This window comes from Pleurodeles waltl, chromosome 10 (genome assembly GCF_031143425.1).
Source record: "Pleurodeles waltl isolate 20211129_DDA chromosome 10, aPleWal1.hap1.20221129, whole genome shotgun sequence".
Lineage (NCBI taxonomy): Eukaryota > Metazoa > Chordata > Amphibia > Caudata > Salamandridae > Pleurodeles > Pleurodeles waltl.
The window spans coordinates 292,351,459-292,365,077 of record NC_090449.1 but is presented as its reverse complement, the minus strand read 5'-3'; the positions used below and the strand labels follow the sequence as shown (position 1 = coordinate 292,365,077).

Here is a 13,619-nt window from a genome sequence, read left to right as displayed (position 1 = left end):
TCACTCCTGTTGTATTCTAAAATGAACAGAATGCATATTGAGGTCCCGTAGATAACGGTTAATACCTTTAATCAAACCAGATAACGGGGTTAAGAAAATCTGAAGTGCGATGAATCCACACCATGAAGAAAGTGCAGAAACGTAACATTTTGTATCAGTTGCCTTTGTTTTCTTTATTAACGTGTATTGGTTTTTTGTCAGTGCAGCATAAGATATTCAGGAGTTAATGATTATAAAAACATTGTTATTGGTATTTTTATATTTATTATTTTTATATCGGTATTTTTATAGCGCAGTAATGACCCATGAGGTTATCCAGGTGCGCTGTAGCGGGTGTGTGAGGTCACTCTTAACCAAACAGCCAGGTCTTAAGCTTCGTGGGCAAATTAAACTGAGGCGAGGGCACTGATGTGTTGTAGCCGTTGTTAGTCTTTCTGGGCCTCGTGTTAGAAGACGCAGTCCCTTGCTGTGCTTTTATGTATGCGTGAATTGTGTGCTAGAGCGAGACCAGCAGAGGTGGCTTGAAGGTTTGTGGAAGTGAATGCGGCTATTAAGGTAGGCATGACCTGTGTTGTGGAGGGCTTTGTAGGAGTGGATGAGGAGATTAAAGTGTGTGGGTTTGTGTTATTGGGAGCCAGGACAGTTCCCTAAGGTGTGACGTGGGTTCGGCATGGGAAGTTGAGGACTAGTCTCATTGCTGTGTTTTGGAGCACCTGCAGTCTTTTTGTGACCTTACTGGTAAAACCATTTAAACTGCTCCTACTGAGACTGCGGAATGGCTGGTGCCACTGTGAAAGAGAATGGGATGCTATGTGTGCTTCACGTTGTGATGATAGTCCACATAGAGTTCAAACTCATGTCCCTCTTCAGATCTCATTGTAAGCATGTGAACAATTCTCATCTAAGGCATTAGGGCAGGACTGTTGGCTGTCATTGTGTAGCTAGTCTTAGTGTCATTGACGAAACCCAAGATTGTTTCAGTTTGGATTATTGGATTTCTTAAATGCTAACTCTTCGATCAAGCTCCTTGATTTCTCAAGTGTATGAGCAAAATGAATGACCCAACAATTCTACCACAAATGCACATGTGCTGGTCTCATCTTCTACTGACTAACCTTCATGAGCCTCAATAATGGACCGGATATAAACATTGGGATATCCTATTTCTGTCCAAAAGATGTTTTAACATTGATAGAGCATTATGAGTGCAGAAGAAAGGAGTTGGGAGTAATTGTAATAGTCTTTAGAGATACATTAATGGTTTCTCAGTTCTTTCCTGTGACACCCTTTTGGAACAAAGATGCGTAGCTCTTCTTTTTAATATGGCACCTTTCATATGAACATTCTGTCAAAGGCATATAGTTTGGCGTTTATCTAGCTCTCTGAGTGCCTCAAATGATTTGCAGATTGAAGATCTTAACATACACACAAATAATTCCCCCTCTGCTCTCACATACAAATTAGTGTCCGCCTCTCATGGATATTACTAAACCAGATTCCTCACCTTAGTATATCCCCAGGCACCAGACTGGTTTCAAAGAATTTCTTCAGTGAATGCTCCCACACCCTATATGGCTCTAGATTGGCTCCACACCTCCCTGGAAATGACGGAGCAGAGTCACATAGAAGTGCCATCCCTGCAGTGACCTCAGTTCCTTTATTTCTGCTCCCTTTGATTCAGATCCAGAGGTCTGCTCCCAACTATTCTGGTCTTCCAAAAACCTTGTGCTTGGGATCAAAATGCTACCACCAAAAATGAGAGGCGTCATGCCATGCTAGGAGTGCAGGAAGCAAGTGTCTATTAGAGACCCACATGAGGTGTACCTACGATGCTTGGGCTGTGACCACAACTCTAACGCTTGTAACAAGTACACACTCATGAGGCCAAAGGCAGTTTGGGACAGAAAGTTAAACACTATGTTGCAGAACATAAGAGGCTGTGTTTGAAGCTTATGTCCTGCACCTTTTCAAGTCGTGTCCCAGTGGCAGACCCTGCTCTTGAGGCCGCGCCTGCGAAAGTCTTCTCAGCACTAAATCTTCCAGCAATTCTAGGTACAAGCCTAAACCTAATAAGGCAAAGTGCTACTTGACTCGGCCCTGCCACTGAAAGTCTAAAGGCACCAGGGCATTAAGATAAAGATCGCACTCCCCCAATGTCTCTTGCGTCCAAAGTTACTTTGCTATTGGTCTGAGCGCACCAGGAGTTCCCTGAGCCATCATTAACTCTGCAGCCAATAGCAGCCTTCGAAGAGGCCGCGCTCCAGATTTTTGGTGCTATGCCTTCTGCTGGGAGGTCTGCCACCAACACCATCTGCCCCTTTGAAACCCGCTTCCAGCTCCAATACTGATCAATGACCTGATCCAGACACCGATCTGACTCTGTACCAATGTTTGCCCGCTTCATGTCTATACCGAGCTATGAAATACACAAAATTGCAACCAGGTGTTCTACAATCTCTCCCTCAATGCCAGTATCATCAGAGGATGTATGCACTATTTGGCTCCGATTTGGACTTGGTGCAGAAGGCAGCCAATACACCTCAGGACACTGAGGGGGGTAAAAGGGGCAGAGTACTGCAGTTCATTATCCGAAGGTTCATTTTATTTGGACTTAAAAAAATGCCAGTGGGGGACATGTATCTCCTGAAAGAGAGCTAGACTCTCAACTTGGACCAACCTCAGAGGAAGGGCTTCGTTTGCACTGGTGGTTTGCAGGGCATTTGAAATATTAGAACTGGAGTTGCCCACTATTGAGAACAAAACAAATACTTTGTCTGAGATTCCTAAATAAGGGTCAGCTTTTTCTGAGCTATTGCATTTAATGATGCCCCTCTGCCTACACGGTTGAAGCAATGCATGCCAGTCAGTCGATCTGTGACAAGGTGACAGACCAGCTTCCGGTGACCCAAATATCCTAACCAAGCATGCCACACCATACAACCTGATTATGCAAACTTCAACCAGCAAGGCCAATTAAAGTTCCTGTCAAACAAAATATCTTATTCTGGGAAGAAGAAAATACAAATGCATGTTGGTGTCTGCAGAGATTAACCCTTTGAAATAGCTTGCCAGGAACCCAAATGCATAAAGCACTATAAAAATCTAGGTCTATTTGTCTTCAAGGTGGATCAATAAGCAATCAGTTGTTATAAAGCAGGAGTGTCCAACATTTTCTGTAATGAGAGCAACATATTGTAATTGAACCTTGAACTACTAGTGTTGTCACAGTGACCACTTCAGACCGGATGACCTGAGTGGCCAACATATGCAGGTTTAGTACCAATGACTCTGTGCATCAGGCATAATTGTCAGCAGTAGTGTAAAAAAGGCTTTGTCAATATGAAATGCCTTTATATGGGTGATACATAACAGCCATAGCCGCAATATCTCTGCCACCAAGGTAATAACATTTGTGTATGAAAATTAAAAAAAAGTCTCCCCACTGCCACATCATTTATCGCTCAAATAGGAGCTTTAAATATATTTTAGAAATTGTCATTTTCTTCAAATGTCAGCTTATGGGTTGTGAAATTAAACACATTTTCATCTCAAATTCACACTTCCAATGTTGGTATACGTATATAAATTAAACTAAGCAACAGCTTCTAATTTAGTAGGCTGGGCTCCACACAGGTGAGCCACACACAGGTAGCGGGAGAACTACCAGTAGCTCACAGCTTATTTATTGAAGAAGCCGGTTAAGTAATATTGAGACTCTTCATACTGTCCTGACCCTGCTACATCCTTTTTTGAAGTCAAACTTTTCTGGATAGTTGTCCAACTCAGCTTCATATCTGAGTTTTTGTGATTTTATTTGAACCAGAATTGCTATCAGAGCCTCCTCCATTCAAACTAGAACACTGTGGTCAGTATTACAAATAGGGCACAGTGTTCCTGTTTTGCTGCAGCACACCTTCAAATTGAAGTGCTGGATGCAAAGTGGGACAGTGCACCATAGTAAAATCAGTGCAGTGCTCAAGGGCAGCCGTGAACTCACACCTAACCTGGGTGAGTATATTAGTGAAAGACTGCACAATGCTGAAGCAGCTGCTCCTTTGTCCTCGTTGCCTGCACTTCTAATGGGGATAGGGATTCCCCATGCAGGTGTGTGCAGTAAGTGACTGCACCTTCCTGCACGAATAAGTATGGGAGGACCTTTGGAACACCAACAGATGACTGCCCTCGGGATGCACTATGCCTGTGGCTCTCAACCTTTTGACTTCTGTGGACCCCCCCCCCCCCCTTTATCATTACTGGAACCCTCCACTGGATCATTATTGGAATTGGGGGACCCCCCCTAACTGAGTCATTACTGGAAGCCAGGTACCCAGGCCTATACACTGATGATGATTTGAACGCAAAACAATACATAAAAATACAGAAACAAGCATTCCATCATATACCTACATAAATAACACATTATTTCATTTGCAAACAAATACAATTAAAAAAGTTACATTTAATAGGGAAGGTTGCAGCTTTCCTAAATTCAATTGAAGCCACACGTTGTCCAAACTATATTGTTTGATGCATCAGCTCCCACAAATCAATTTGAGGATACTGATTTAATTTTTAGCCTCCAATTTCAAATTCCTTGACATTTACAGTATGCTTTAAAATGTTCAATTGTACATTTAGCCACTTTATTTATATATCGTTTATTAATCTGTTATTATTAGTTAATTTTCTAAGCCGTCACAGACCACCTGAGGAGGCTTCACGGACCCCCAAGGGTCTCCGGACCACAGGTTGGGAACCACTGCACTCACCTTTGTGGCACACAATGAATGCGCCTCCTAACTAACCACCTCTTTGCCTGTGTGCCTGGGAACATAATACGGCGCAAGCACAGAGGGAAAGTGTATCACTTATTTGCATGACGCCATGCCTTCATGCAAATAAGGGAATGCCCACTTAAGGTAGTGTCAACACTGTATATGCACTGGTGCTATCTACATCAATGAAGAGCTGCACAAGCTTCCGAGCCCTCTTGAGTAATACTACAGTGCCCCAGGGTATGCTGAAAACAGCTGCCCACACCATTTGTGCTCTGGGACACTGCATGTAACATGGCCTCCATAAGTAAAGTTAACAAAGTGAAAATCAGCTACAAGTTCATTTAGAGATTAATGAAAACATGACTCTTTCAGTCAGGGTTATGCCTGAATCAGGGGATGAGAGTCTCCTTTGTAGATGTCTCTGTACAATCTCCAGGAGATGATAAATGTGTTAAACACTGAGGTGCTGGTTAAGAGAGCATGCCTGCACAGAATATCAAAAATGCCTGGCTCGACAGGGGCAAGACCAGTGCTTAATTTGTAAATAAAAAGGTGCTGGTGCCCAAAGCCTTCCTCTTAAACGCGGCTGCTGCAATTACATTTCGGAACACAGAATACTGAGGCGGTGCAATCCTGAAGCCATCTCGGGCCTCTTCAATCTACATAAAGCCACTCCCTGCTCCTTCAGTTCACTCTTGCAGTTTTCTACTTTCTCCCTTTGTGACGCTTTTTCGTTTTTCCCTTCCTCCGACTTTCCTATATGTGTCTTTTGCTCGCAGCAAATGCTTGAGACAGAAGAATAACCCCCACCCCTCAAAAATAAGTGCCGGTGCTCAGCATCGGAAACTACAAGCACAAATTAAGCACTGGACAAGACCTTTTTGTGGGCCACCAGATCAGCTATGTAGCATGCACCCGAGCCCACCTTAATCATCAAATGATGCATGTAGTTATAAATGACGTTGTTTTAGTTATCCAGTCTAACGTCCTACACTGTGGCCTGGCAAATAAATACGTAACCAACCGAACATTGTGCAAAATGGTGGGGTTTGTTTGGCACCGGTCGTTGTTGGGAAAGATCAAGACACTGTAGAAAGGACATATTTGCACTGCCTTCCATTGGAAGCCTGCTGCGAGTTTGGGGGCCTGTTTAATCCTTAGAGGCTGCCATTTACTTGCACCAAATTAAAACAAAAAATGCACCATACTTTGCACCAAAGACATTTAATTTACTAGATGCATTGTTCATCCAGGGTACATTTCATTTCAGCCATTGTAGTCATAGAGTATTAACTTTGTAGTTTATCCCTGGAACTCCCTTTCTGTAGACCTTCTCTTGTAACCAAACGAAAGACAACTTGTTACGATCTTTCTCATTTGAGGCCCTGTTGTAATCCTCCGCGGGCACTTCAACATAACATGTAGAGTCTAATCTAAATGTATTTACTTACTAGTACTGCTGCTATTATTCTTATAAATAATCATGCCTTATGGCTGTTCTACAAAGTCATGGGAACTTTGTGAAACTTTCTAAGGTAAGAACTTCTCAAAGCTGCAAAAGGTTAGATGTACACAATCAATATCACGAATGCTCTTCCCTCCTCGTCCTTGTGGTGAATAGTTTCGGTTTCTGTAGAAAGCGGTTTCTTCTAGTTTGTCCTCCTCTTTTTGCATCCTGGCATGCTTGGCTAATCCGAGGTTACACAAACTGACTGTTAAAGAGCGTGCGTGCCATGGACTTGAGAAAGCAATTCATTGTACTAAATACTTTTTGCTCCAGAATGGTATTAATGTCCCTGCTGAGTAGGCTTGAGTCTTGCCTGCCTAACTGCTTTTTGCCGTCCGTAGGCAAAAACATCTTGTGGATCATACCAAAAAACTATAGTGGGCTTAGTGAATACCCATTGCTTACCATTAACTCGCTTTGTCACTCATTTGCTTGCATCTTACTTCATGGTTATTCGATTGCATACCTTATCTTCTTGTTTTTGTCCTCCCCTGAAGCACATCCTCTTCACCATTGTTTTGATTGGCTAATGTCTGTCCTTCTGCTCACATTCAGGAACTACTTTTTTTCTTTTGGCACTCCCTGAGGATTTACATCTGTAGAAGTATAGGCACACAAGTAAACACACCCGCACGGAGTCCCTTTCATAGTTTCCTGCAGTCGTAAAATAGGTTGGTTTCATAGTAAATATATGTTCATCACTGATTTACCTTTGTGAATAGGCTCCTGTGTACGTTTTCTGTGTAGTTTGATGGCAGAATTGGGAATATGGTGTAACCAGACATGTCCATGCTGTAAAATGAGCTTCCTACCCGAAAGTAAGAGTGATTGGTTTTGTGCAGCGTTTTCCAACTTTTTGGATGCTGTGGACGTCCATTGAATCACTACTGGCGCCCAAAGACCAACCTGTAAGTCATTAGTGGAATCTGTGGACCTCCAGCCTAAGTCATTCTGTGATTTGAACCTAAAGACAATGCAGAAAAATACAAAAACATGCACACACCAAAACGAGTGGTCAAATATTGGAATATTTAGTTTAATTCTCAATCAAATTTGGACAAGCTTTCAAATGTTCATTTCTGCTTCTTTATTTGTTTACACTTGTATTCATGTTAATGAATTCATTTTAATATATGTAATTTTGTAAAACTATTGCAGAACCTCTGAAGAGGCCTCGGAGACCCCCATGGGTTCCCCTGACCACAGGTTAAGAGCCACTGGGTCTTGTGTATTTAGTGTCCTAAGATCAGAAGTCTCTTTGCTCAGCTAGAACCTTTCTTACAGGGAAGGCTTAAATGTTTATCTCTCTGGGCAGTGTCTGTTAATCAAGGGTAGGCTCTGAAAAGTGGACTTGTATCCAGGATGACCTACAAACGATTTAAGTTTGCTATTTTGTATTTGGCTTCATTGTGACAAAACGCGGTGTTTAGCGCTGCCGACAGCGGCGTACTCCTGAAGGCATTCTGTCCAATATTATCAACTATTCATGCAGGCTTCTGCTTAAGAAAGCAAAGCAGTCCATACACCTGCCTGTATTTCCTGTGTGCGTTTGAGGAGCCCTTGTATAGAAGGCACCTATCTGTACATAACGTAGCATATGTGAAACGCAGGAGAAAGATTCTTTAGATTGACATTGCAAGTAAGTATGCTTTGCTAATTTTCGCTTTATTGCAAGTTGAAAACCTTTTTGAGCATTTTACTCTGTTATACTGAAATGCTCATACTTGTGCAGTTTCATGGCAGCCTGAGACTCTCCTGGATAATGTGACCTACGTGGTTTAAGTGCATTCTTCAGTTAGATTTATCACAGGAATTGTACAACGAAGTTTGAGATGAACTTCTGTAAGTGTTTTTAGAACGTTGTTTTTCATTCCTATTTAGGGAATATTCATGTATCCTGGATTGATGATACGTCTGCATTTGTGTCTCTTAGCCAGCCTGATCAAGTTCAAATAGGTAAGCCTTTTGGAAATTCAGCTTTCTGCTTGGTCACTATACTTATGGATAAGCAGTTTTAGTAGATGTTCTTCTTTTATCCTGAAAGATTACGAAATGCATCCTGCACTGTTAAGTCTTTAAACTAAATTGTAATATTAACTGTTTAGCTTTAATGAATTTGTTATTCCTGTTACATACTTAATTTAAATATTTTTACTGAAGACTAGGTACGAAGTTACTGCTGATTGGTTTACTCTGCACATCAATAATAACTGAACACAAAGATAGGTTATCAGGTTATAATTTTTAGCAACAGTGTGTTCGTCTGAAACTACAGAGGCTTTTTTGTATTCGCTTAGTCACAGCACTTCGACATTGTAATTTTTCTGTAACCGACAAAATTTAAATCTTTGCTTTAAATCTGGAAAAACAATATTGTGCTAATGTTTTAATCTTTAATTTACAACTCGATCAATTCGTGGATTACGTTGGCAGTTTACCTTATTTTGACTTCATTTTGAGTGACATTATGAATTATGATGCAGGATGCATGCGCCCTAAAAATGTTTTTCACCGGATTCATATTAGTATAAACAGTGCATTAATTGGAAAAAAGGTGATAGCACCCTTCTCTGGAAGGGCACGAAAGCCTAAACCACCCAATGCCACTGCCAGCGCTGCCCATCACAGTACCAAGAAAGCAACTAACCATCGCACTCAAACAGGTTTGACAGTTCAGACTATTCTAGGCCCCCAAAGGTGTAAGAATGGCCTGAGCCGCAGGTGGTATTCATTTTTAAGGTATATTGACTTATTAGACACTGTTCTTATGCTCATCTTAAAATTAGACTGCCAGTGCCACCATGTGGTGAACTGTCATTAGTGTAGGTGTTGAAAATTAAGTGTCTGTGGCATGCACTGGAAACCATAGGCTCAAATTAAGCACTCAATCAATCAATCAATCAATCAAAGGCATTTGTATAGCGCACTGCTCACCCGGAGGGTCTCAAGGCGCTGGGGGGGGGGGGAAACGCTACTGCTCGAACAGCCAGGTCTTGAGTTGCTTCCTGAAGGCGAGATGGTCTTGCGTTGTCCGGAGGTGGATGGGGAGGGAGTTCCATGTCTTGGCTGCCAGGTAGGAGAAGGATCTTCCTCCGGCGGTGGCTCTGCGGATGCGGGGGACGGTGGCGAGAGCGAGGCTGGCGGAGCGGAGCTGGCGGGTGGGCTTGTGGAAGGTCAGGCGGCTGTTGAGGAACTTGGGGCCCAGGTCGTGGAGGGCCTTGTGTGCGTGGGTGAGGAGTCGGAACGTGATTCTTTTGTTGACGGGGAGCCAGTGCAGGTCTCTCAGGTGTTCGGAGATGTGGCTGTGTCGGGGGATGTCCAGGATGAGTCGTGCTGAGGCGTTCTGGATCCGTTGGAGTTTCTTCTGGAGTTTGGCGGCGGTGCCGGCGTAGAGGGCGTTCCCGTAGTCCAGCCGACTGGTGACGAGGGCCTGGGTGACCGTCTTCCTGGTCTCGGTGGGGATCCACCGGAAGATCTTTCGAAGCATGCGCAGGGTGTTGAAGCATGAAGATGAGACGGCGTTGACTTGTCTGGTCATCGAGAGGGAGGAGTCCAGGATGAAGCCTAGGTTGCGAGCGTGGTCCGTTGGCTTGGGGGTGGCTCCCAGGGCGGGGGGCCACCAGGAGTCGTCCCAGGCGGATGGTGATGATCCCAGGATGAGGACCTCCGTCTTGTCTGAGTTCAGTTTCAGGCGGCTGTTCTTCATCCATTCGGCGACGTCTTTCATCCCTTCGTGTAGGCTGGCTCTGGCGGCGTCCGGGTCGCTGGTGAGGGAGAGGATCAGCTGGGTGTCGTCGGCGTAGGTGATGATCTTGAGGTTGTGTTGACGTGCGATGGTTGCGAGGGGGCTCATATAGACGTTGAAGAGGGTGGGGCTGAGCGATGACCCTTGTGGAACTCCGCAGATGACTTTGGTGGCCGCTGACCGGAACGGGGGGAGGCGGACTCTCTGGGTTCTTCCGGCGAGGAATGAGGCGATCCACTCCAGGGCCTTCCCCTGGATGCCGGTGTTGTTCAGGCGCTGTACCAGGGTGCGGTGGCAGACAGTGTCGAACGCTGCGGAGAGGTCCAGGAGGATGAGGGCCGCAGTTTCCCCATTGTCCATTAGGGATCTGATGTCGTCTGTGGCTGCGATGAGGGCGGTCTCCGTGCTGTGGTTGGCTCGGAAGCCGGATTGCGAGTGGTCGAGGGATCCGTTGGTCTCGAGGAAGGCAGCTAGCTGTCTGTTGACGGTCTTCTCGATGACTTTGGCAGGAAACGGGAGGAGCGAGATGGGGCGGTAGTTCTTGAGGTCGGAGGGGTCTGCAGTTGGTTTCTTCAGCAGGGCACTGATCTCGGCGTGTTTCCAGCACTCCGGGAAGGTGGCGGTGTGGAAGGAGGCGTTGACGATGTCACGGAGGTGGGGTGCGATGATGTGGTCAGCCGTGTTGAAGATGTGGTGTGGGCAGGGGTCCGTAGGGGATCCGGAGTGGATGGTGTTCATTGTGCGTGTTGTGTCTTCGGTGCTGACTGGGGTCCAGGTGCGGAGGGTGGCGGTGGGGGGCATCGGTTCGGTGGTGGGGTTTGTGGTTGGTGGGCCGAAGCTGTTGTGAATGTTGGCGATCTTGTCGTGGAAGAAGGCTGCGAGGGAGTCGCAGAGGTCTTGCGAGGGAGTGATGTCATTGTTTCCGGCGTCGGGGTTGGAGAGCTCTTTGACGATGCTGAAGAGTTCCTTGCTGTTGTGGGTGGTGTTGTCCAGTCGTTCCTTGAAGGCTGTCTTCTTTGTGGCGCGGATCAGTTGGTGGTGTTTGCGGGTGGCGTGTTTGAGGGCCGTCATGTTGTCTGTGGTCTGGTTGGTGCGCCAGGTGTTCTCCAGGGAGCGGCAGTTCTTCTTGGAGGTGATGAGCTCGTCGGTGAACCAGGAGGCTTTCTTGCTGCTGCGTCTGCTGGGGGGGTTCTTCTTCAGTGGTGCGAGGGCGTCTGCGCAGTTGGTGATCCACTGTGTGAGGTTGTTGGCGGCTTCGTTGGGGTCCGTTGAGCTGGTGGGGGGGTTCTGGCTGAGGAAGGTGGTGAGCTGGTCGCCGGTGATCTTGTTCCAGCTCCTGCGGGGGGTTTGTTGGGGGTGGTGGTGGGTCGTCGTTTTACTGAAGCTGAAGTGGACGCAGCTGTGGTCAGTCCACTGGAGATTGGTGGAGTGGCTGAAGGTGACATATTTGCTGGATGAGAAGACTGGGTCAAGCGTGTGGCCGGCGTGGTGTGTAGGGGTGGTTACCAGTTGCTTGAGTCCGAGGTTGGCCAGGTTGTCCAGTAGAGCAGTGGTGTTGCGGTCCTTGTCGTCCTCCAGGTGGAAGTTGAGGTCCCCCAGGAGGATGTAGTCGGTGGAATTGATGGCGTGGGGGCTGACGAAGTCTGTGATGTCTTCGCTGAACTGTGTGCGTGGTCCCGGTGGTCTGTAGATGAGGGTGCCTCTGAGCGTGGTCTTGGGGTTGGTGTGTATCTGGAAGTGGAGGTGTTCGGCGGAGGTGAAGGTGTCATCAGAGTTGGTCGTGATGCGGATGGTGTTCTTGTGGATGATGGCGATGCCTCCTCCTGTCTGGTTGACGCGGTCCCTCCTGGTGATTTTGTAGCCTTCTGGGACGGCGATGGCGACGTCGGGTGCTGAGGAGGCGTTCATCCAGGTTTCTGTCAGGAAGGCGATGTCTGGTGCTGTCGAGTCGAGGAGGTTCCAGAGTTCAACGGCATGCCTGTGAACGGAGCGGGTGTTGAGCAGGATGCACATCAGGTGTTTGTTGCTGGGGCTCGGTTTAGTAGGTGCAGTGTTGGGTCGTAGGCTGGTGAAGCGGCAGGTCAGGCAGGTGAAGGGTCCGTGGGTGCGTCTCGGGGTGGCTCGGTAGCAGGCGGTGTTTCGGCCGGCGTTGAGTGCGTGGAGGGTTCTGGCATCGTAGCTGTGCAGGGTGTGCTGGCGAGGGCGAGGACCAGGGGGTCTGGCGCTGGGCGCGGTCCAGGCGCGGACGGGCGCAGACGGGCTTACCTTTGGCGCACCTTCGGCGCTCAGTCGGAGCTCCCGCTGCGCGCGTCCGCTGCGCGGTCGCTCTGGGGGCGTCATAAGTAAGGAGCCGGGAGGGAGGAGCAGCTGGGTGGCGGGAGCGGTCCGGCGAATGGAATCACAGGGGGGCGGGAAATCCCAGGAGCAGCGAGCGAAGGAATCTGCAGGCAGGAGGCGGCAAAGGCAGGCAGGAGCGGCAGCAGTGAGTGGGGCGACCAAGCCCTGTGGAGGGCTGAGCGGTCACACTCTGTGGTCCCCTACGGTCCCCTTAAGTAAGGAGCCGGGAGGGAGGAGCAGCTGGGTGGCGGGAGCGGTCCGGCGAATGGAATCACAGGGGGGCGGGGCCGCAGGGAGGCAGCGGCGGGAAATCCCAGGAGCAGCGAGCGAGCGAAGGAATCTGCAGGCAGGAGGCGGCAAAGGCAGGCAGGAGCGGCAGCAGTGAGTGGGGCGACCAAGCCCTGTGGAGGGCTGAGCGGTCACTGTGTGCAACCCATACCGGTAGACGTGCTTACCAGTAACATAGCCAGTGTGTCATGGACTTTGTTGCAAGGGAGGAAATCCCCCCCCCCCGTCTGCTGTTTGATTTCTAAAATAGAACAATAATCTGGGTTCAGTAGGCCCTTGAGGTTTCTATGCTCTGATATCACTGCACCTGCTGCACAAATGGAAACTGCACCCTTAGTGATTGCTGAATTTAGGCAGACCCTTGTGTGTGTATACCTATTCCATAGATGTCAGTTAGGAGTCACCAGAGTTAGGAGTTGTTACCCATCGCTTGCCTTTTCTTACCATTAGCACTAGCCTGATTTCCATGCTCTCCACGTCCAAAAAGGCAGTGTCAGGAACATGAAGTAAATGGGTCTCCCAGAGCATTGTTTAGTTTCTGCAGTTCCACCCAGATTAATGCAGTCTGCGTTTTAGACTCTGCATCTTTGAAACACTGTTTATAAGGAGCGTGTGAAAGTGTATTTTTTTTTTTTTTTTTTTACAAAGTTGAGTGTTGCGAAATGTGGATTGGAAGTATTTCATGTCTTTTTTTTTTTTTTTTTTTTTTTTTCCCTAATCATTTTTTGTTATACCAGAGCACAACCTCACAAAAAAGTCTCATGAGATACCAGCAGGACCCTGTTTGTATCTGAAAATATCTCTCGGCTGGACATTCCTGTCTCACTGAGTGCTGCACTCAGGCCCAAAAAAAGTTAAGAAGTGCAATTTAATAGATTTTGCAGGTGATGTTAAAATTTTGGTCATACCTTGTGTTTATGCGCATCTAGTCTAGAGTAGAACCCCTTGACTGATGATACAGAAT

General features: G+C 46.9%; 1 protein-coding gene across 4 annotated transcripts in view; it reads left to right on the top strand.

The window, feature by feature from the left end:
* The window catches only part of PARN (poly(A)-specific ribonuclease), a 690,538-nt gene that overhangs the window by 409,332 nt on the left and 267,587 nt on the right, over window positions 1-13,619 (top strand). For all 4 annotated transcript variants that reach the window (XM_069210428.1, XM_069210424.1, XM_069210427.1 and 1 more), the window contains exon 21: window positions 8,167-8,241. In XM_069210428.1, coding sequence (XP_069066529.1) covers window positions 8,167-8,241 — 75 coding nt within the window. The remainder of the gene's footprint in view (window positions 1-8,166; window positions 8,242-13,619) is intronic.